A 20,806-nucleotide genomic window follows, 5' to 3' on the forward strand; every position below is an offset into this window, starting at 1 on the left:
CGCAGCCCCGCGCGCGCTCCCCCCGGCGCCCGCCCCGTCCACCGCGGCCTAGGACGGCCAGCCTCCTGGGGACCGACGGGGCTGTGTTTGGGCCCAGGGCCCAGCTCCAAGGGGAACACGGGGCTTCCCAATCTGTAGCCCAATCGGAGCATTCGCCGCCCAATCTGTACCCCGGGAAGTCGCAACAAGCCCCGGCCTCTAAGCAACACGCAGGCCCGCGGCTCCCTCATCAGCACACCCGGACGCTGGGCTCACCCCCCCCCTCTCTCTTCTCTTCTCTCTCTCTCTCTCTCCTTTTTATTATTCACAAGACCGAGATTGCTTCCATGTCATAACTTATAAGAAAATAAGCTACATTGAAATAAATTAAACACAACGGTGACGTGCTTCGAACATGGGTCGGACAAGGAGCCGCAACCCTGCAGGAAAGAAAAGCCAGGCCAAAAAAAAAAAATAAACAAAAACGGTCACATCCGCTGCACCCAAGGTCTGCTCCTCGGTCAACTGAACCCAACAAAAAAAGCCAGAAGAGAAACGAACGTGTGTGAGCGCGGACTGTCTGCTTCTGGGCAGCCGCTGGCCTCTGCCAAAGCAAGGGAAGGAGCGCGAGCCAAGGAAGGATTTCTTCCGGATTGTTTTGTTTTGTTTTTGTGCACGACAGAATGACTCGGGGAGATCGGGTCCTCTAACTTTCAAAATACGGCGGCTGCGCCCCAGTCTACATAGATTCTATGTACGAAGTAGGAGGGGCAATAAATATTTAGCTCCAGCGGCTCTGCCCCTTCCACAGCCGTCTTGGCGGCCCGTTTCCTGGAGAGCCCCGTTGTGCTGGGGGTGGCCAAAGCCGGGATGGAAGGGGGCGCGACTCTTGAATTTCGCTTGAAATCTGGGGTCGGGGAGGCGGGTTCCGGCCGGAGGGGAGCAGGGCGGTCCCGGCTGGGGAAGCCTCAGGGCCGGGCCTGCTCCAGCTGCTGGTGCTGACTTCGTATCGCGAACCGGCTGACGTGGACGGGGATGGGGACGACGATCTTGGGGTTCCGGGAGGGCTCCCCCGTCTTGGAGTTGGCGTTGCCGGCCTTCACGCGTTTCCACTTGGCGCGACGGTTCTGGAACCAGATCTTGACCTGGACCTCGCTGAGTTTGAGGGCGTGCGCGATCTGCGAGCGCTCGGTCAGCGAGAGGTACTTTTTACAGTGGAACTCCTTCTCCAGCTCCAGGAGCTGCTCGCTGGTGAAGGCAGTCCGCCGCCGCCGGTTCTTGCCCGTGGACGTGGTGCTGCCCGCTGCGCCCGCGCTCGGAGGCGGCTCCTCCAGCGCGTGGCCCGAGTCTTCCTCTTTGTGCGTGGCCTGGCCCGTGAGGTTGTCATCCGAGCTGTAGTCCAGATCGCTCTCCAGGGAGAAGCTCTCCTCCTTGCCCTTCGGGTCATCTTCTGCCTTCGCGTCGTCTTTCCCTTGTCCTCGCACAGCCCCGACTGAAAGCAAAACCAAATGGCTTGATTACATTTCGCACGCCGGCCTCCCTTTATACCTCCCCGCGGCCACTTGGGCACCCCCTCCCCCGCGCGCCCCCCTCCCGCCCCCATCCCTACGGCAGATTGTCTTTCGGTGACATTAACACAATGTAATTTCCTGGCCTTGGTGGAGGGGGGTGGGTCCTGAGAAAGCTCAAAGGAAGGAGGAAACGGGGGCTCGGGGGCCGCCGGGCATCAGTCGGGGGCCGCCAGGCCTGCTCCTCGGCGTTCCCCGCCAGGGAAAACGTAGCGAGCCCCGTCTCATCCCGCGGCCGGAGCGGGGCGCGGGCGGGGAGGGACACTTCACAGTGCGGGTAGTTTATTTTTGGTGGTGGGGGACGGGACTGGGAGGTGGCTAACGCTGGCCAAAGGGAAGTTTCAACTCAAAGTTCCCAGCACCTACTCGCACACACGCACGCGCACGCACGGCTGCACGGCCTCGCAGGCGTCCGATCTGGGGTTCACTGGGTCTGGGCGCTCCCGGCGCGCGGCTCGGCGCGCCTCCCCCGCACCTCGGAGCCGGCCCCTGCCCACCTGGCGTGACGGCGCGGGGGACGCGCGGCGTGCGGGGCTGACCCTGCAAACGCTCGGCGGGCCCCCATCCCGGCCGCCCCGGACCGGCGCGGCCGAGGCGCTGCGGCCGCGCACCCGCGCATCCCGGCTGCCGTGCGCGTGTCTCGGGGCCGCCGGAGGCCGCGCGGCGCGGGGGAGCCCGGGCAGGGTTCGGGCGGGAGCTCGGCGCGCCCCCGCCCCCGCGCAGGGCCCCCGCGCCCCCTCCCCACCCTCCCGCGCCCGCCGCGCGCGCCCCCGACTCACCCAGCGACGCCTGCACCGCCTCGGCCGCCGAGAAGGCGAGCAGCGAGCCCTCCTTGGCCAGGAAGCCCTTGCCGTCCTCCGCGTCGCCGGGCAGCGCCTCCGCCTTGTCGAAGTTGCCGCCGCCCGCCAGCGGCTGCGGCGCGAACTTGCGGGCGGCCGCCGCGTCCTGGTGCTGCGGCGACGCCGAGAAGCCGCCGGGCAGCGTGGCCATGAGCGTGGAGGTGAGCGCCATGCCCTGCGCCAGGCTGGAGCAGAAGCCGGTGGGCAGGCTGGGGATCTGGTGGTGCGGGTGCGCGGGCGGCAGCGCGGCCTGGGGCAGTGCGGGCGGCGGCGGCGGCGGCGGCGGCAGCACCACCGGCCGGTAGGGCATGAACATGGGGTAGCCGGTGTAGACGAAGTGGCCCGGGCTGGGCTGCGGCGGGCTGCCGATCAGCGAGTCTATGCTGAAGGCGGTGCTACTCCCCAGCGGGCGCTGCATCATCCTCGGCGACGGCGGGAACGCTGCGCTCATAGACGCGCTCGGGAGAGGCCGGCCGGGAGCGCGAGGGGCCCGCGTCGCGCCGCCGCCGGGCAGCCCGCCGGGCGCTGGGAGCGCGGCCGGGTGCGCCGGGCAGGGGGGCGCGGGGGGCGCTCAGTGCCGGGCCCCCGGCATGGCGGGCGGCAGCCGTGCGCCCGGAGAGGCGCGGACGCCCGGGGGGGCCCGCAGGAGTCCCCGCGCGCAGCCGTCGGGGCGCGGGCCGCTGGGGAGCGCGCGGAGCCGGCGCTCTGGCTCGGGCGGGCGCCGCCAGCACCTTTAAACCGCGCCGCTCCTTCTCATTCACATTTTGCGGCCGCCCGGCCCGGCCCGCGTCACGTGGGGCCGCGCGCCGCCGCCCATTGGCCGCGCGGGCGCGGGGGGCGGGGCGGCGCCGGGCCCCGCCCCCTCCCTCCGGGCCGGCGGGGCACTGGCCGCGGGCGCCTCGGGGCCCGGCCTGCGCGCCCCGAAAACTTGAAAGGGGCGACGGACCCCCTCGGAGCCGGAGCGTTTCGGGCTCCCGCGGCTTCCGGGCCGGCCGCTCGCCGCGCCGGGTCCTACGGCGAGTTTTTCATTTTATTTTTTTTCTTTTCTGTTGACGTTGAGCAAACCCCGGGCGCAGCTCTGCCCGGCGCGAGCGGTGCGGCCGCTGCGGGGCTCCTGCGGGCGCGGGTCCCGGGGTCCCGCCCTGCCCACGCCCCCTCGCCCGGGCGCGGAGGACCCTGGCCGCCCGGGAGGGGGGCCGGGGCGCGGCTCCCGGCCCGCGGTGCCCCCGCGACCCCGGCGCTGCCGGGCCCGCGCGTCCCGAGCCGGGCCCTCCCGCCAGCGATCCGCTCTCATTTTTCATGACATTCTTAATCATCGCACCTATTTGCACACTTTGCCTGCGCGCACCAAAATAACAGCCACGATAATTATGATAATAAAGCGAGTCCTTTATCTGCTCCGTTCTCGGGGAGGAAGGGGGAGTCGCTGCGCCTCCAGACTGTATAACGTGAGATTATCCTGATGAAAGCTTTATGATGTTTGCTCAAATAAAAGCTGCGTTTTGTAAATAGGCGCTAATTAAGCACGTTGAGAACGGAGGGTGCGCTCCCCCGGCGCCACCGCCCGGTCGCCAGCGCCGGGACTCGAGGGCGCGCCGCGCTCCCCGTGGCCTCCTGCAGGATGGATTCTCTGAAGACGGCGCCCCGGGTCTCGACAATGGTAAAACCCCAGGTTTGCGGAGGAAGGGGAGTGGGGAGGAGAGGGCGGGGAGCTAGGGACGGGCCTTCTCCCCTTCTCTCCGGCAGATCCCCAAACTTCCAGCCCCTGTATTCCATATATATGCACACACATATATATATTAAATGGAATCATTTCGTGGCCAGGGGCTGACTGTGCGGAGCGCGCCAGAGCGCACGGAGCTTCCGCGCGCCCCAGGGCCTGGGTTGCAAGTTGCGGGCTGGAGAAGTTGCCCCGGACTGGCCGAGAGCGAGCACCGGGCTGGGCATCAGGACAGGAGCGAAGGGCATTGTTACACCGATCATTAAAAATCAGCTCACGCCGAGGAGCTAGTGGCTGGGGAGTCGGCCGTGTTGGACGCGTGTTATGTATCACTTACAAGCACATTTAATTGGGAGATAAAGATAAATCGATCTTTATGAATTTATCGACCCGATTTTTGAAGCTCTTCTTTTCTCCATCTTTCTCTTTTGCTGGATCTAAACCCCCAGGCCCCCCAGGGACGTGTTAATACCGAACCACCACTTAAGGCCGCAGTTGGGGGGGGGTGGGGGCGGGCGCCACCGCGCAGCCTTGGTCGCCAGGAAAGTGGGCGGATGCGTCCTGCGAGCCGCGGGCGCCCAGAAAACTCGCCGGCCACGCAGCCGAGCGCTCTCCCTCCCCGCCTTCTCGTCCTCCCCGGCCCCCCACACCGGGACAAAGACGTCTCGAGCGCGTTTCTGCACTCCGGGACGCAGTAATAGATGGCTTTGGCAGCAGGCGGTTTGAAAGGAATTCATTAGGACTCAGGCCTCCGTCGCCAGCTCTTCCTGCACGCCCAGGCCGGAGGTGGCTTAGGTCGTTGGAGGGAGAACGGATCTCCAGGAGATGGGGGGCGGGGGGGTGCAAGGTGTCTGTGGGGTCTCTAAGCTCTGTCCCTACAAAAGAAGGGAAAGAAAAGGGGAGTGGGGGAGTGGCCCAGAGCTCGTCTGATTTCTTTATGAGCATAATAAATACTCCCTCTCCTTAGGAGCTACTTGCCTTCACAGGGCCGGGGTAGGCGTCTCTGGCTTGGAGGATACTAAGAAAAAAAAAATTATCCACTGCTTGATTTTCCTTCCCAGGGCTCTTCTCAGCTCTGTACTAACCAGCCTCCGAGAGCTGTGTCCTCCTGTCACCCACTTTGATTTGCCATCCTCATTGCACTTCCGCCATCAAAATATTGTTCCAGGGACTTCAGTCGCCTGATTCCCCTTGGAGAGACGGGGACTCCTTGGAGTATTTTGGTGATGATTCTGCACTTAAAGTTCAGCGAGAAGATTTAGGTCCATTGAATTATAGCTACACTTGAAATAATTTGATGGCATCTTATTTGCATCCATAAATTGCCGTGGAAAGTATTGACGGCGGGGGTTATAATACTAATCTTCTTTTATTAGGGAGTTCAGAAAATTCTCATCAATATGAATTTTATTTACTAGTGCGCGTTTTCCTCGAGTGCCAGGCAGGCGTGCTTTCTCGTCTAATGCTTAACTGTTTAGAAAACGACTGTTGGCGTCGTAAAAGGGTCCTCGTGTTTCGCTGTGATTAACAAGAGTCATTGGGGCAACTCAGTACCTGCAAAGCGTTTTGGAGCGGGGGGACTGTGAATTGTACGAGCTGTGAGAGGAATTTTCCCTCGGCTCTTCAGAGAGATTTATGCACAGCGAGTGACAGTAAGCAACCTACCCATCCTTGGAATTCCTACCTGCAGCGCGCCCAACCGCCTCAGATTGGCGGGTCCTTGGGGACTCGGGCTGGGCATGCTGCTCGGGGAAAACCACCCAGCAGACGCCTTTACTACCCGCCTTTGGGGGTGCCCGCAGCCCCACCAGCCCCTTCAGGACCAGTGGAGGCTGCTTCGCAAGGGTAGGTCTGGGTTCTGGAAGCGCAGGGAGCTGGCGGGAACTTCCTCCCTGCCCCGCGGAACCTCGGGGCGGGTGAAGTTGGCCGAGCTTCTGGCCACTTTCTTCGGGGCTGCCAAGCTGGTGTCAAGATCCTATTAAGCCACTTAAAACCGCAGACGTCAGTAAAAGTGCTGGTAATTAAGTTGTCTCCACGCTCCAGGGCCGTCCTAGGGAGCGTTTGCACGCAGGTGTGTGCCGGCGGCGGCAGGACGCAAAATGCACATGGAAATTAATATTCATGCGGCCAGGCTGCGGGGCCAGACCGTCCGGAGGACCAAGCCGCGCGCTCCGGGCGCGCCCAGGGGTCGGGTCGCGGGTGGTCGTGGAGAGGGGGCAGGGTGGGAGCCCCGGGTCCTCGTGGGGGCGGAGAATTCCCCCCCCCTTAGCTGCCGGGTGCGTCCGCCCCCCGCCCGCCCCCCGCCCAGTCTCCGGCGAGCGGCCGGTTTCTCCGGCAACGCGCTGTTTTTATTTATAGGGACTTTGAGTGGTGTTTACGGCAGCCCTTGCTCCTGGCAATAGTTGGGAAATAGCTGGGGCTGGGTTTTATTTATGGAACGGCGATCGGGATTCACACCCAGCTAACCCAGAAGCGTCCTCCCGAGCCCAAGACACACTTACAATGGGGTACTTGTGTAAAATTCCCCATCAGACACAGCAATTTGCAAGTAGCAGAAAGCATTGAAGCCTCATCTTTTTAAACTATTTTATTCAGCGTTTTTTTTTTTTTTTTTTTTTTAAATCTGAAAGCCCAAAATAGACTCCATGTGGTTCTAAGTGAAGTCAGCCCTTGGCTGGCTTTGAAATAGCTCCTGCAATTATGTAAAAGAGCCATTCACCAACGGGACGGAATTAAAAGGGATCTCGCCCGCGTCCTTTCATTGCCAGCCTCTCATGTTTGGCTTTTCAAAGCGCTTCCAACACGATGTCTTTCTCCAGGACAAAAGGCAGAACAAAAAAAGTCCCCAAACTTGTAAATTGAACGTCAAGGGGACTTTAAACAATTTAAAGCCCATAAATAATGATAAAGAGGACTGGCAAAAAAGGCAAACCCATTCAATTAATAGAGTTTCCCAAGCAAAGATCAAGTGGTTGATAAAATAGAAGTCTTTGGTTTCATTATTCTGCTCCTTGACCGCGCAGGAAGCCGGGACGGGGCTTTTTCTAAAGCGCCCCCAAAAGAAACACTTGCGGCTCGACAGCGCGGCCGCTACATTCTTATGTAGAAACTTTGTCTTTTTTTTTTTTGTCCCCCCCACCACCACCCTCAAAGTAGCAGAAACAAAACCCGCCAACCAGAGATGCGAAGGGGAGGAGACTTTTTTTCTTCCTAGTGGTTCCTCGAGGGAGTTGGGAAATGTTTCCCGCAGACCCGAGGCCGGAAACGAGACGCTTCCACCTGGCCCGCCGCACCTCCAGGCTCCGCGATCGCCCGGGCCGCAGCCGGAGGGGGTGTGCGTGGAACTAAGGGGCGGGGAGGGGGGTTGGCTTGAGGCGAGCACGCGGGGTCCGGGAGGGCGGGAGTATCGCCCGGATCCCGGGGCTGCCCGGCGCCCACAGTTATATCTAGAGGCTGGGGTCCCCTGCCCACCACACCCCCACCTCGCGGGTCCCCGGACTTCAGAGCCCGCGGGAAGGGGAGCTCATACCCCCAGGCGCGGGTAGAGGTTCTGGCAACTATTTCCTTTCGCCAACAGCCCCAAAGGTCAGAGCAGGGAGCTGGAGGCTCTTTGGAATCTGGAAGCTCCTGGAAGCTTTTCCCCCTCTGAACCCTCATCCGAACTCACCGCGCGCCTCCCCTCCCCGCCCCCACCCCCACCGGAGCCCCGGCAATGGGGGCTGGGTGGTTCAGTGGGGACTGAAGTTCCGACGCCAGGCGCCCCGCAGGGGAAGAGGGAGCCTGGGGGGAGACCCGGCTGGCTCCAGGCTTCAGCTGTTGGGTGGCGGGTCCCATGGGAGAGAGAAGGGGCGTCGAGGGAGCGCGCGCGCCGCCACCGCTGGGAGGTCGCATCCTTTCCAAATCCCGGCCCCGGGTGCTGGAGAGGGGGCTGCGACTCGGCCCCGGGCACCAGGGTTCCTCTCCTCCCACCTGCCCCCTGGGACTCCTCGAGTCCTCACCTTCCGGGGACTTCAAACGCGCCCCTGCACCGGGCCCGCACTTTCATCTCGCAGCGCAGCGGGCTTTGTGGAGGGGCTTCACAGAGATGCTAATCTCGGCCGAGGGCACGGCGGGGTGAGGGGGTCGCAGTCCCGGGGCGGGTGCTGGGAGTCCTCACGCAGCCCCCCTCGCGTCCCATCTCTCCGGTTTGTCCAGGACGAGGCGCGCACGTCGCAGGGGGCCGGGCGGGAGCAGGCCCCGTTTGTGCGCTCCGCGACCCGGCTCGGTGACCGCGCGTGGGGATGGAGAGGCGGGCCGGGGCCTGACGCACTCCCGGGAACCTGGGGCTCCCGCACCTCATCCCCACCGGGCTCCCACGGCCCGACCCCTGCGGGGCGCGGCCTCTGAAAAGGCTGTTTGCTGTCGCGCGTCCCTTTAACCCAGGAGAGCCCATCTGGACGGCATGCGGACCCATCCCCACGCGCGGACCCGCACTTCCTTCCCGGAGAAACTCAGCCAAAGAGCCAAAGCCAGGAGTGACCCGGGAAGGAGGTCACAGGGTAGGGGTGCCAGGGGGGGAGGGGGGCGGGGTAAGAGAGAGCTGGGGTGAGCCCCTTCCCGGGTGTGGAGAAGCTGTAGGAACCCGGGACAGGCGGCCTCGCAGGCCCCAGAGCGAGCCCTGGCCCTGTCACCCGTGGGCCCGGAGCACCGCGGGTGTGAGGGCGGCCCAGACCCCAGCGCTAGTGCCTGGACCATTCCAGCCACTGGGGCCCAGGGTCCGAGGGGGGCCTCTTGCGTGTCCGGGGACCCTCTGCAGGCCCTGCTGGAGGCTGGGGGCCGCCCAGGCCCTGCCCTCTCCACTTGTTAAGGAGCACAAAGGGTCCCATCTAACTCGGGTGCGGGTGTGGGGAGCAGCCCCCCACCTTCCTGGTGAGAAGGACCCCCTAAAGCCAGGGCTGCAGCGGTGTCCAGTGTGGAAATCCGGGGGGGGGGCGGGTGTGCCTTAGGGGGCCTGGGTGCACCGGAAGTGAGAACTTGTGTGTGTGTGTGTGTGGGATGGTGTCTTTGTGGGGGCTGCAGTTTGTGGGTGGGACTGACCCCCTCCTTCCCACCTGCTTTTTCTGCTTCCCAGCGAGGTGAAAGGGCTGGCCCGGGGCTGCTCTCAGCGTCCGGTGCCGGTGCCGGGTGTCAGCTGTCAGCCCTCACAGCACCTGCTCGCGGGCACACGCCAGGCTGCTCACCTGCAGGACACATGGGCAGGGACGCCAGAAGATGGCCCGGGGAGGCTCCCCAGGTCCCCTCCCCACACACCCTGGCCTGACAACGGCAGTGTGTGTGTGTGTGTGTGTGTGTGTGCGTGCGCGCGCGCGCACGTGTGTGCGCTCGCGGGGATGTGTGTAAGACAGTGACCGGACAGTGACGAGACCTGAGTCCATGACCTGAGGAGCAGCAGGATCAGAGGTGAGAAGGCCCAGGGTCAGAGGTCAGAGAGTGGGGGGGGTCACAGGGCAGTTCCGGCAGTGCCAGGCACCGGTGTCCTGGAGTGACTTGTCGCTGGTGGTCCTCAGTTATGACTTGGGGGCCCCTTCTCAGGCTCTCCCAGGCTGAGGGGCCCCAGGCTCAGCCCCAGCCCAGTGCCCAGACTTCACTCCCTCATCCTGGCCGTGAGTCAGTTGAGAGATTTATGCTCCAGCAGATAGTGAGCTGAGACGTCTCTTGTGCCAGCCAAATTTCACCTCGCCCACTTTTAATGTTAATGCTCTAACAGGGTGACTGCGGGCCTGTAAATAGGACTCAGGTAAGTATTACATATTCACTTTATGGGAGGGATGATAGGAAACTGATCACAGGCGACAGTGCTCGGGGCTTACTCCTCACTGTGCCTGGGGGACCCTGTGGGATGGCGGGATTGAACCCGGGTTGGCCGCGTGCCGGACAGGCGCCCTATCTGCTGTGCAGTTTTATTACCGGCTTTATTCCGGCCCCACAATCCAATGCTGAGCCCGAACAACGCCGCTGGGAGGGCAGAGCGCCCCCTGGGGGCCGCGGGGGTAACGGCATTTGCCTCCGAGCCCGCTGGCGCCGGGGCAGTAGGTGCGTGCGGGTGGCCCCCGTCCTGCAGGGGCGAGAGGGGCGGCGACGCCGTGCCTACACGTGTCCCCACAAGGAGCCCCCCGCTTTTCTTCCCCGCAGACACGTCTAGTCCGCAGAAGGAACCCTCCCGGCGAAGGAGGTGGCCCTCGGCGGCGGGAGGCGCTCCGGCAGCTCGCCTGGACACGGCGCGAGACGCACCTGGCGCGAGGCAGACGCAGGTAAGGCGCCCCCGGCCGCGTGTCTGCGCGTGCGCGGCGCCCGAGCCCGAGGGCTGAGTTCCCCCTCCACCCCCCACCCCCCACGGGTCCTCCCGCGGCCTCAGCGCTGCCGCCGGCCGGACGGTCCCGGCCCGAGTGCGTCTCCGAGGCGCGCGCTCATCGCCGAGACGAAGGGTCCCCCAGAGGGGGTGCGCCGGGCAGCGATCCAGCACAGACCACAGGCCGCGGGTGGACCTCGGGCGGCGGCGGCCCGTGCACGTGACACGCCGCCCCGCGGAGAGGGCGGCCCCGCACCGCCGCGCGCAGGCCCGCGCGTCTCGGGTTCGTCTGCAAACCACGGAGTGGCCAGTTCGCCAACGCCACCGGCCAGCGCAGTTCTTCCGGGCCGCGGGGCCGCCCCGCGAGTCCGCCCCGCCAGGCACCGGGACCCGGCGCTGACCCCTGTGTCCGGCCGGGCGCCGCGTGTGCCCGGGCCCTGGCTCGAGGGTGCCCCCTGCGGGCGCGATCGGGACGGTCCCCCCCCCCCCAGCCCGGGAGCGGCGTGCGGGTCTCCGCGGGGGGCTCCCGTCCGCTCCCCGCGTCCTTCGCTTTCCGAGGCCGGGGCCGGGGAGGGGGGGCGCCTTTACCGCCCCTCCAGCTATTTTTTTTTTAAGAAGCAAACATCCCCCGTTTTAATGTGGCCCAATTATCTCGTTCGCACGGCTCGGAATGTTTCTCTTGAACTCATTTCAATCTAGTAAATATGCTTCAGCAAGTAGCTAATTTCTCGGGGAAGGCTGCGGCTTCATTTGCATATAAAGCGGGTTGGGGGGCCGCCCCCTCTGCGGGGGCGCGGGCGACCGTGCGGGCCGCCTCCTCCGCGGGGCACGCCTGGGTTTGGCCGGGCGGGTGCGGGTGCGGGGGGCGCGGGCGGCAGGGGGCGCCCCGCAGCCCGCGACCCCCCGCGCGCGCCCCCGCGCCCCGCGCCCCGGGGAGGGCGGGCCCCGCGCGCGCCGCAGCCCGGCCGCCCCGCTCGCTCCGGGCGCGCTGATTAAATCGCGTCTGCAGATAGATGGGCGCGGGCCCGGGAGAGGAAATCTCGGCGCGCGGTCGAGCAATCTTCTGGCTTTAAATTCCGAATAAAAGTCTCGAATATTCGGGGCCGGGGGAGGGGCGCCGTCTCATTAAAGCCGCTCTTGTCCCGAGCTGCAATGCAGACATTAAAGAGCAGTATTTTTCAATTAGAGCTGACGAATTCAATCAAAATTCCATAGATTAGGATGAAATGAGGCATGGGTCATTTACAGGGGAATTTAATTGCCGAGCCATTAGACAAATAGTATATTTGCCATCTCCGCGTTATCCATCATTTTCGACATCAATACCGGGGCGCGTCGCCCCGTCCCGCAGCCGCGCGGCGTCGGCCGTAAACATCCCTGCCCTGTATCTTCTGATTATATCTGATTTCATCTGGGGCCATGGGGGATTATAAATGTTCACGCAATCAACTTCATTAGGACTCGGAATCGCATTTCTGATTGGGATGCGCCGCCGCCGGCCTCCGCGCGCCGCGCCAGCCCCAGGCCCCGGCGGCGCAGGAGCACCACCCCGCACCTACTGGGCGCGGGAGCAGCTCCCCCATCCGCCGGCTGGGCGCGGGGCCTCTCCCGGTACCCGCCGGGCGCGGGAGCACCACCCTGTACCCGCCGGGCGCGGGGGGCACCTCCTGGTACCCGCCCGGCGCGGGAGCATCTCAGTACCCGCCGGGCGTGGGGGGGCTCTCCTGGTACCCGCTGGGCGCGGGGCATCTCCCGGTACCCGCCAGGCGCAGGGGCATCTCCCGGTACCCAGTGGGCACGGGAACATCTTCCTATACCCACTGGGCACGGGAGCATCTCCCGGTATGCACTGAGCGCAGAAGCATCTTCCGGTACCCACTGAGCGCGGGAGCATCTCTTAGTACCCACTGGGCGCGGGAGCATCTCCCTATACCCACTGGGCACAGGAGCATCTCCTGGTACCCACTGGGCGCGGGAGCATCTTCCTATACCCACTGGGCACAGGAGCATCTCCTGGTACCCAGTGGGCGCGGGAGCATCTCCCTATACCCATTGGGCGCGGGAGCATCTCCCGGTACCCACTGAGCGCGGGAGCATCTCCCCGCACCCGCATCCGGCGCTGGCGCCCTTTTGTCTTACGACGCCAGCGCCCCACACGAGAGCCGGCCGAGGAGTGGGGCTGGGGCTGTTGGGGCTGGAACCCGCAGCTTCCGCCCCAGCCAGGTGCGGATGGGGTCCGCCGGCTGCTGCAGTCCCCGCCCCTCCCTCGCCACGCACATCGAGCGCCCCCTCCTGGCCAGCTGCGGCGCAGCAGGATGGAGAAGCTGAGCCCCCGCACATGGGCCGGGGTCGGGGGAAACAGGACAGACCCCGCTTGTTCGCGGGTCACCAGTGGGCACCAGGCCCACAGCTCCGTCTCAGGCCCTGGGCAGTGGGCGCCTGCGGAGCCCCGACAGCCCCGGACCCCTGCTCACCCCGCACCCGCTCTTGCTGCGGCCCCTCTCCCTGGAGACCCAGGGGGCGGCGGCCGCCTCTTCCTTCCGCGACGCCGGGTGTTCCGGGGAGCGGCCCCTGCACGGGCCCGCGACGTCCCTTCCAGCACAGTCAAACAATAATAGCTTGATATTAACTGCTTCTCATAAAAATATTCTTTCGCCGGGATACAGTCGCGGGGAGAGCAGCCCTCCTTTTGCCCCCGTAGACCGGGCCCTCCGCTGTTAGCTGCCTCAGTAATTTAATTGGAATGAAACGTGAGAAATGTGCCATTTTTGAAGAATTTATGCATCACTTCCTAGAAATCTCATTGTGTTAACTAGGACCCTACTGTGTTCTCTTTAGAACCCATAATCACATTTTTATGTGTCTGTATTACGAGTTAATGTGACCTCCTGTCTTTAGCAGATACAGAAGAAAGAAGGGGGGGGAAGCTCCTTGTATGCCATCCGCGAGAGGCCCGGCTGCCCGGGCCCACGGAGCCCGTCTCGCCCACGTTCTCCAGGCTCACCAACTTCCTTCGGGCCCGGGGCCGGGATGGGAAGGGCCGACCCAGTGAATAATCACACACGGAATTAAAACCCGGCGTTAAGCGGAGTCGACAGCCAATACTGCGTCCTCAATCATGTTTATTGCTTACAGATCGCATTACAAAGAAATCTACTCTTTTTATAGGCGCGATTAGGCAGCGTTAGGGCCGCAGAAATTCCATTCCGGAAGACCGTGCTGGAGACAGCAAACCCGCTAGTGCCTTGGCGTCGGTAAATGTTTCATTTTGTTAAAGAACATGTTTAACGCGCAAATGAGGATTGGGCTGTCATTATGGCCTCATAAAAGAGTCAGCTTAAAATTATATTTATTTATAAACCCATTGCCTATAAAGTGTACATATTTAATACAAAGGAAGTAGGCAATTCCATAATCAATATTTTAATTACCGAATTTTTTATGATAGCTGCGCAGCTCTGTGTGGTCCTTCACGAGTCTCGAGTTTTGTCGCGTCCTCCCCTTTATCCTGTGGGCTGCCGCGCTCCCGTTTTGCAGTTTGCGGGGTTGGAAGGTTGGTGGGCGAGCCGGGCGACGGCTTGCTTAGGGCGCCACCTGCAGGACACTTTGAGAATGAGCTTCGGCATTGCAAGGGAATGATTTTTTTTTTCTCTTACAACAGGAAGATGTTGTGTTGACATTTTCAAGACAAATACTGGAATTTAAAAAGCATTCCAGCACTGTTGGCTGGGGAGATGGCTCAGAGGGCCGGGGCGCCTGCTTTGCATGCGGGAGCCTGCGGTTTTATCTCCAGCACCCCATGGAGCAACCTCTGAGCACCAAGCCAGGAGTCCCCTTTGGGCAGCCCTGAATGTAGCCCCAGAAGAAAATAAAGAGAAGCCGCTTTGCCCCTCCCGAAGTATTCTGAAATCCAACAACGCGATGTGGCGTTGATCATAACCAGAATTGGGTGGTGTCTGAACACTGCAAGTACGCACAGAAAATTTGACCGAGGATTAATTTATTCTTGAAATGATGGAATAAAAGATGCAATTTCCCTGCTTTCTCACTCGGTGCTTGGGCGGCCTATAAGAGATGAGACTCTTGGCAAGCTAATCACATCCGCGATGGCAGTGATTAGCTTTCTCTCTAACCGCGGGACGGGCCAGTGGAGCAGACCGTTCCCTGAGCCTGGGTTTTATGCCATTTGTGTTAGGGGTTAAGTGTTCTCCGCAAAAGTTTAACAGCCTGTCTTGTCAACGTGTGTCCAAGGGGCCGTTTTGAAGGCCGCACATGTGCCAATTACATAGAGTTACCGAATTAGCAAGTGCTTCTTAAGGACACGCTCACCCGGGTTTTCTTCAGAAAATGTGCCATCGATGGTGATCTTTAAATAAAAATGGGCGTGCTGACACGGGATACGCCGAGCGGATGCTGCCTTCAGGATTTTCAGGTAACACGTCCCAGTGCCATGCCGGCAGGCGTCTTGGCGTCTGTGGCCGGGCCTGGCTGTCTGGCGGGGCTGTACTTTCCTCCTGCCAGGGGGGAGAATGGGTGCGGGCCTTGCCCCGTGTTGGCGGGACACCCCACTTGCATGTTTTTTTTCTTTTTGGGTCACATCCGGTGATACTCAGGGGTTATTCCTGGCTCTGCACTCAGCAGTTACTCCTGTCGGTGCTCGTAGGACCATATGGGGTGTCAGGGATCGAACCCGGGTCGGCTGCTTGCAAGGCAAACGCCCTTCCCTCTGTGCTGTCACTCTGACCCCACTTGCATGTTTTTAAGTCTCTGTGGTCAGGTGACGAAGCAGGAGTCAAAGGCGGGATAAGAGCTGGATGTTAAAAAGGAAAGTTGGCGGGAATTTCCCTCTGCTCTCCGTATTTTGTCAGGGTTGGGGCCACACCTGGCAGTGCTCAGGGATGACTCCTGGCTCTGTGCTCGGGGATCACCCTGGCAGGGTTCTGGGGACCCTGTGCAGTGCCGGGGACCCACGCCCGTGTCCACTGTGTGCAAGGCTGAGCCTCACCCCTTGTACTATCTCTCCTGCCCCCCCTCTATTTTTTTTTAAAGTAGAAAAAGCATTTACTCTTGCTGCCTTCTGAAATTTCAACCCAGCAAATTAAAAGCTCAATTAGACGTTAACAAAAACAATTGAGTTCCCATGGAAATGAGATGGTGGCCGGGACCCAGAGTGGCGAGTAATGGGAACGGGAAATGAAAGAGCCTCCGGCTCCTTGATGTGTTTGTTTATTACATCTTTCCCCCGGGGCAACGCACCCCGGGATGCCCGGGGGCTGCTCTCCACCGAGAGGAACAGAACCAGCCAGGGGAGCCGGAGAGAGCTGGGGCGGCGCTGGCCCTGCCCACCTGGGGTGGGACCCCGGCAGCACACCGGGGGTCCGGGAGCCCCCAGCCCCGCGGCCGAGCTGACCCTGGGCTCTGCAGGACGATGACTGGAGTTTATTGGAGTCACCGCCTGCTCTCCCACCGCCTCACTCCTTCCGTTGTTGCAGTGTGAGTGTGAGTGTGAGTGTATGTGAGTATTTGTGTCTGTGTGTGTATGTGTGAGTGTGTGTATCTGTGTGTGTATGTGTGAGTGTGTGTATCTGTGTGTGTATGTGTGAGTGTGTGTATCTGTGTGTGTCTGTGAGTGTGAGTGTCTGTGTGTGTCTGTGAGTGTCTGTATGTGAATGTGTGTACCTATGTGTGTCTGTCTGTGAGTGTGAGTCTGTGTCTGTGTGTGTGAGTGTGTCTCGTTCTATGTGTCTGTGTGTCTGTGTGTGTGTCTGTCTGTGAGTGTGAGTCTGTGTCTGTGTGTGTGAGTGTGTCTCGTTCTATGTGTCTGTGTGTGTGTGTCTGTCTGTGAGTGTGAGTCTGTGTCTGTGTGTGTGAGTGTGTCTCGTTCTATGTGTCTGTGTGTCTGTGTATGTGTCTGTCTGTGAGTGTGAGTCTGTGTCTGTGTGTGTGAGTGTGTCTCGTTCTATGTGTCTGTGTGTGTGTGTGTCTGTCTGTGAGTGTGAGTCTGTGTCTGTGTGTGTGAGTGTGTCTCGTTCTATGTGTCTGTGTGTCTGTGTGTGTGTCTGTCTGTGAGTGTGAGTGTCACGGACAGCTGGGGGTTCACACCAGCTCCAGCCCTGCACAGAGCCCGAGGGCTCCAAAGGAGGGGATTTTGGGGTGGGGGGGGAAGCGGGCCCCAAGGCTGAAGCATTTCTTGCCCGCTGGACCGGCGGCAGGCAGAGGACGGGCAGAGGGAGTGGGAAGGTCAGGGGCGCGGCCAACACCCGCCAGGACCCCTGGCCCCGAGGAAATGTGCGAGGGCCGGGTGCAGAGCTCACCCCTGGGTGCGGCCTTCCGGGGCCTGGCTCTGTCTGGGGGAGTCGGGCACCCACAGGGGCTGCTCACTCCTCTCGCCGCCAACTCGCAGGCTGCGCTGCAAAGTGCGCAGTCACTCAAGTCAAGGAACGGGGTGGGGGAGGGGTGGAAATGTCTAGAAGGTTCTGGAAAAACATTTCTCATTCTTTCCATGACTCCCAGTGCCCAGCCCAGGAGTAGGGAGCCTTTTCTGACGACACCGTCACAGTACTGGGGTCCACTTCATGTCACTGTGGAAAACCTCTGGGTCGGCTCTCAGGCTCAGCCCCTGGTGCCCCCGAGTTAAGCCTTGAGCCGCCAGCACTGAGGGGCCCTCCCCGGACCCGGGGTCCTGAGCCGCCGTCAGCCGCAGGGGCACTGGAGGCTGCTAGAACCGACTCGAACCCACACACTGTGAGTACTGAGCCTGCAGATGAGAAGGCGCCCAACCACACGCAGTCACCGTGCTCACACACAGTCACACACTCATACACACAGTCACACACACACTCAGACACACAGTCACACAGCCACACACTCATAGACACAGTTACACACACTTGCTCACACACACTCACAGAAACATACAGTCACACACACTCATATACACACACATAGTGCACATAGTCACCCACAGCCATAGACACACACAGTCACATGCAGTCATACACACAGTCACATACTCACTTTCATACACACTCATAGACACAATCACATACTGTTGTATTAACACACATATCACATACACACATGACACACACTCATACACACAAAACCACACAGTCACACAGATGCACACAGTCACACTCACATGCACTCACATACACTCACACACAGTCTCGAGAATTCACATACACTCACACATGCACATATGCACTAATATACTCACATACACCCACAGCTCACATACACCCACAGCTCACACTCACATACATGTTCACACACATTAACAATCACATATGTACTCATATTCACGCATACACCCACGCAATATTACATACACACATTCATATATATGTATGCACACTCACATAGTCATATACACATATGCCCCCACATAGCCACACACACTCACATACACTCACAATACACTTTTGTACACTTACATCTTCACTCACACTTAACACTCACACACACCCTCAAATGCACTCACACACGTCCACACACACAGCCTCACAACACACGTTCACATGCACACTCACACACGCTCACACCCCCCCAGTCTCACACACACTGTGTGCACGTACACTCACTCGCATTCTCACACATGACGCAGCACACACGCGTCTCCCCCGGACTGCTTCTGTTTCTCTCTCCAGATGTCCCCTGCTTCCCCGGGGCGCGGGTGGGGTCCCCTGGGGGAGCACGGTGGGCCTCAGCGGGCAGTGCTCACTTGCAGGGCCTCCTGGGTGCATGGAGCTGGCCCCTACCCCCTCTCCCCTCCCCCACCGCCTTCAGCACCTGGGGGTTCAGGCCATCGCCTGTCTCATTCCTTCCCCCACTTGCCTCAGGAAGATGGGCACACTGTTTGCCTAGCGCCACCTGGAGGCGAGCTGCAGTTACCTCGGGCTCTGCGCTCGTCTGAGCCCTGGCAGTGCCTCGGGGACCTGCACGGTGCCCAGGACAGAACGGGGCTGGCTGTGTGCATTACTCTTTTTCACAAAGAGGGCCAGAGCCATAGTACAGTGGTAGGGTGCTTGCCCGGGGCTGCCCCAGGTTCGATCCCCGGCCCCATACTTTCCTGAGAACTTTTCTGAGAGCAGAGCCAGGAGGGGCCCCGGAGCTCGACTGGGTGTGACCCCAAACAACACGAAAGAACGTTTCTATTGGGAGGTATTTGAAGTCCACAAGAGCAGACCAGGTAGGGCGATGCACCCCAGGTCAGATGGCCCGTCCTCCGTCACCCAGACCCGCCCTGCGCCCAGCTGTCCCCTCCCCACCAATATTACTTTAGGGCAAATCCAGTGTACCCTGTCCTGTCATCTGTAAATAGTTCAGCGCATCTAAGAGCACCCTCGAGGGGGGAACAAAACCTCTCCCACGCTTGGTGCTTGGCTCTTGCTGCCGTCCGAGGGTGGGAAGGCACACGTTTCTCTCGACTTTATGCCGAACAAAAGCCTGTTTGGGAAAGAATCCAGAGAAGACTCGGCGAGAGGGCCGGGAGCGTGACCTGTTCGTTGGACACCCGGGTTCTCTGTTGCGCCTGGTTCCCCAGGGGCCACTTGTCCGTGTGTCCATCTGGGGTGTGCGTGCAAGGCTGCCCTTAGACCACTCTCTGTCCGGAGGCGCCAGGCTGGGAAACCGAGTCACACTCAGAGCTGATTGGGATGGGCGGGGAAGCCTCATTGTCCTCTGTGCCTGAGTTTTGTGATTTTCCCGGTGTTGGAAACTGCTTCTTCTTTTATTTTTGGATAAGAACGCCGAGGCTGTCGGGCCAGAGAAATGGTCCGGAGGTAGAGGTGCTTCCCTGGCACGTGAGCAGTCCTGTGGTTGAGTCCTGGGGCCACACAGGGTCCCCTGGGCCCCGCCAGGGGTAGTCCCCGAGCACAGAGCCAGGAATAAGCCCTGAGCACTGCCGGGTGTGCCCCCAAAGTGAAAAACAAAAACAACCTCACACAAAACCAGAACAATAAAGGAAATGGGAGCGAGCATCCCCCCGGCCCTGGAATCCAGCGGCTGGGACGGGCCGGCATTCACCCCGCCGGGCAGAGGGCAGGAGCCAAAGGGGAGAATCATGATCTCTCGGGAGCTGCAAACACGTGCCGGTTCCCCCCGGATCGGACAGGAGGGCAGAGGGTGACGCGCATTTCTCTGTGTAGGAGCCTCTGCCTACACGTGGTCACCATCAACGTTCTGCGCGTTGACACGACACGGACGCACTGCTGATGCACGGCGGCGGGCACTCGGCCCCCGTCTGGAAGTCTGACTTTTCATCACCCAGAACGGACTGTGGCCACTTCAGAGCTCAGAAAGGAGCACTGAGACCTCAGCCTCGTGGTGTAGAAGCTTTTGGTGCTTGGTCCTGACGTGTGCGAGGAGGTTCCACACAGCGGACATCCCTGCCCATGGCCTCTTTCTACCCCCGAAGGGTCCTGTCTAGGCAATAAAGCACTCCGTCCCCTCTGACACGGGGTCATGGGAAGGAGCTTTCGGGGTCCAAGGGTAAGTTTATTTAAAAGCGTCTGAGTCACGCGGCATCACGTAGTTTCACGCGTGTGCGAGTCAGCTCCCCTGGTAAGGGGCTTTCTCCCCACTCCTTCCTGTGGAGCTGCAGTATGGGATGTTCACTCTTGTTCAGACTGGCCGTCTGCCTGTCCTCCTTCCTGACCTTGCCGGGAGCGGCATGTTGCCTCTTTTCCCTGTGATTTAGTCCTTTCCCGTGGATTTGGACATACACTTGATTTCGGGAGCTTAGGTGGGATGGCACTTGTTTTGGCAAATAACGGTATTTTTTCTTCAATAGTAACGTTTCTTGTGTGTGTCTCTCATTGCCAGACTAGAGCTTCTAAGCTCAACGGTCAGTGACGATATTGGTAGCAGCACTGTCCTCCGAGAGAGCCACTTCCCCGTGTTGGGAGGCACTGTTCCCTCCCGCCACTCCCCCTGCTCTTCCCCCACTCTCCCCTCGCTCTCCCCCTGCTTTCCCCTGCTTTTCCCTGCTTTCTCTCCTGCTCTCACCCCTGCTCTAACCCCTGCTCTCCGCCCTTCACTCCTCCCTGCACTCCCCCCTGTCTGGTTCTCGCCCCCGTCTCCTCGGACCCTGCAGCCGTGCAGCAGTGGGGAGTAAGTGTGCCGGGACATTATCTAAAGGAGCATGAGTTTGGAGGTCTGGGGGGCTACCCCGGCAGGGCTCGGGGTCCCTCGGGAGCACACACGCAGCCTGTTGGGCCCCTCAGCGGCCCAGCTTCACTTCTGAAAATTTTTAATTAATTTATTTTTTGTCTTTGGGGCCATACCGGTAGTGCTCAGGGATGACTCCTGGCCCTGTGCTCAGGGAGCACTCCTGGCGGGGTCGGGGGACTCGGCTCCGGCTGGCTGGGGC

The 20,806-nt window shown here is 61.0% G+C and overlaps 1 protein-coding gene and 1 long non-coding RNA gene across 2 annotated transcripts in view; one reads left to right on the forward strand and one right to left on the reverse strand.

Annotated features, from left to right (window-relative positions):
* Window positions 1-287: 287 nt before the first annotated feature.
* GBX2 (gastrulation brain homeobox 2) lies at window positions 288-3,100 on the reverse strand. The gene is made up of 2 exons (XM_055122239.1): window positions 2,327-3,100; window positions 288-1,471 (listed from the first exon to the last, which is right to left on the reverse strand). The coding sequence occupies exons 1-2, from the start codon at window positions 2,835-2,837 to the stop codon at window positions 948-950; spliced, it is 1,035 nt and encodes a 344-aa protein (XP_054978214.1). The 5' UTR covers window positions 2,838-3,100; the 3' UTR covers window positions 288-947.
* A 663-nt stretch (window positions 3,101-3,763) lies between these two features.
* Window positions 3,764-20,806, forward strand: part of LOC129400034 (uncharacterized) — a 38,704-nt gene continuing 21,661 nt past the window's right edge. Inside the window, exons 1-2 of the long non-coding RNA XR_008627377.1 lie at window positions 3,764-4,046; window positions 10,278-10,396. This is a non-coding gene — a long non-coding RNA (uncharacterized LOC129400034). The remainder of the gene's footprint in view (window positions 4,047-10,277; window positions 10,397-20,806) is intronic.

Source organism: Sorex araneus, chromosome X (genome assembly GCF_027595985.1).
Source record: "Sorex araneus isolate mSorAra2 chromosome X, mSorAra2.pri, whole genome shotgun sequence".
Classification (NCBI taxonomy): Eukaryota; Metazoa; Chordata; class Mammalia; order Eulipotyphla; family Soricidae; genus Sorex; species Sorex araneus.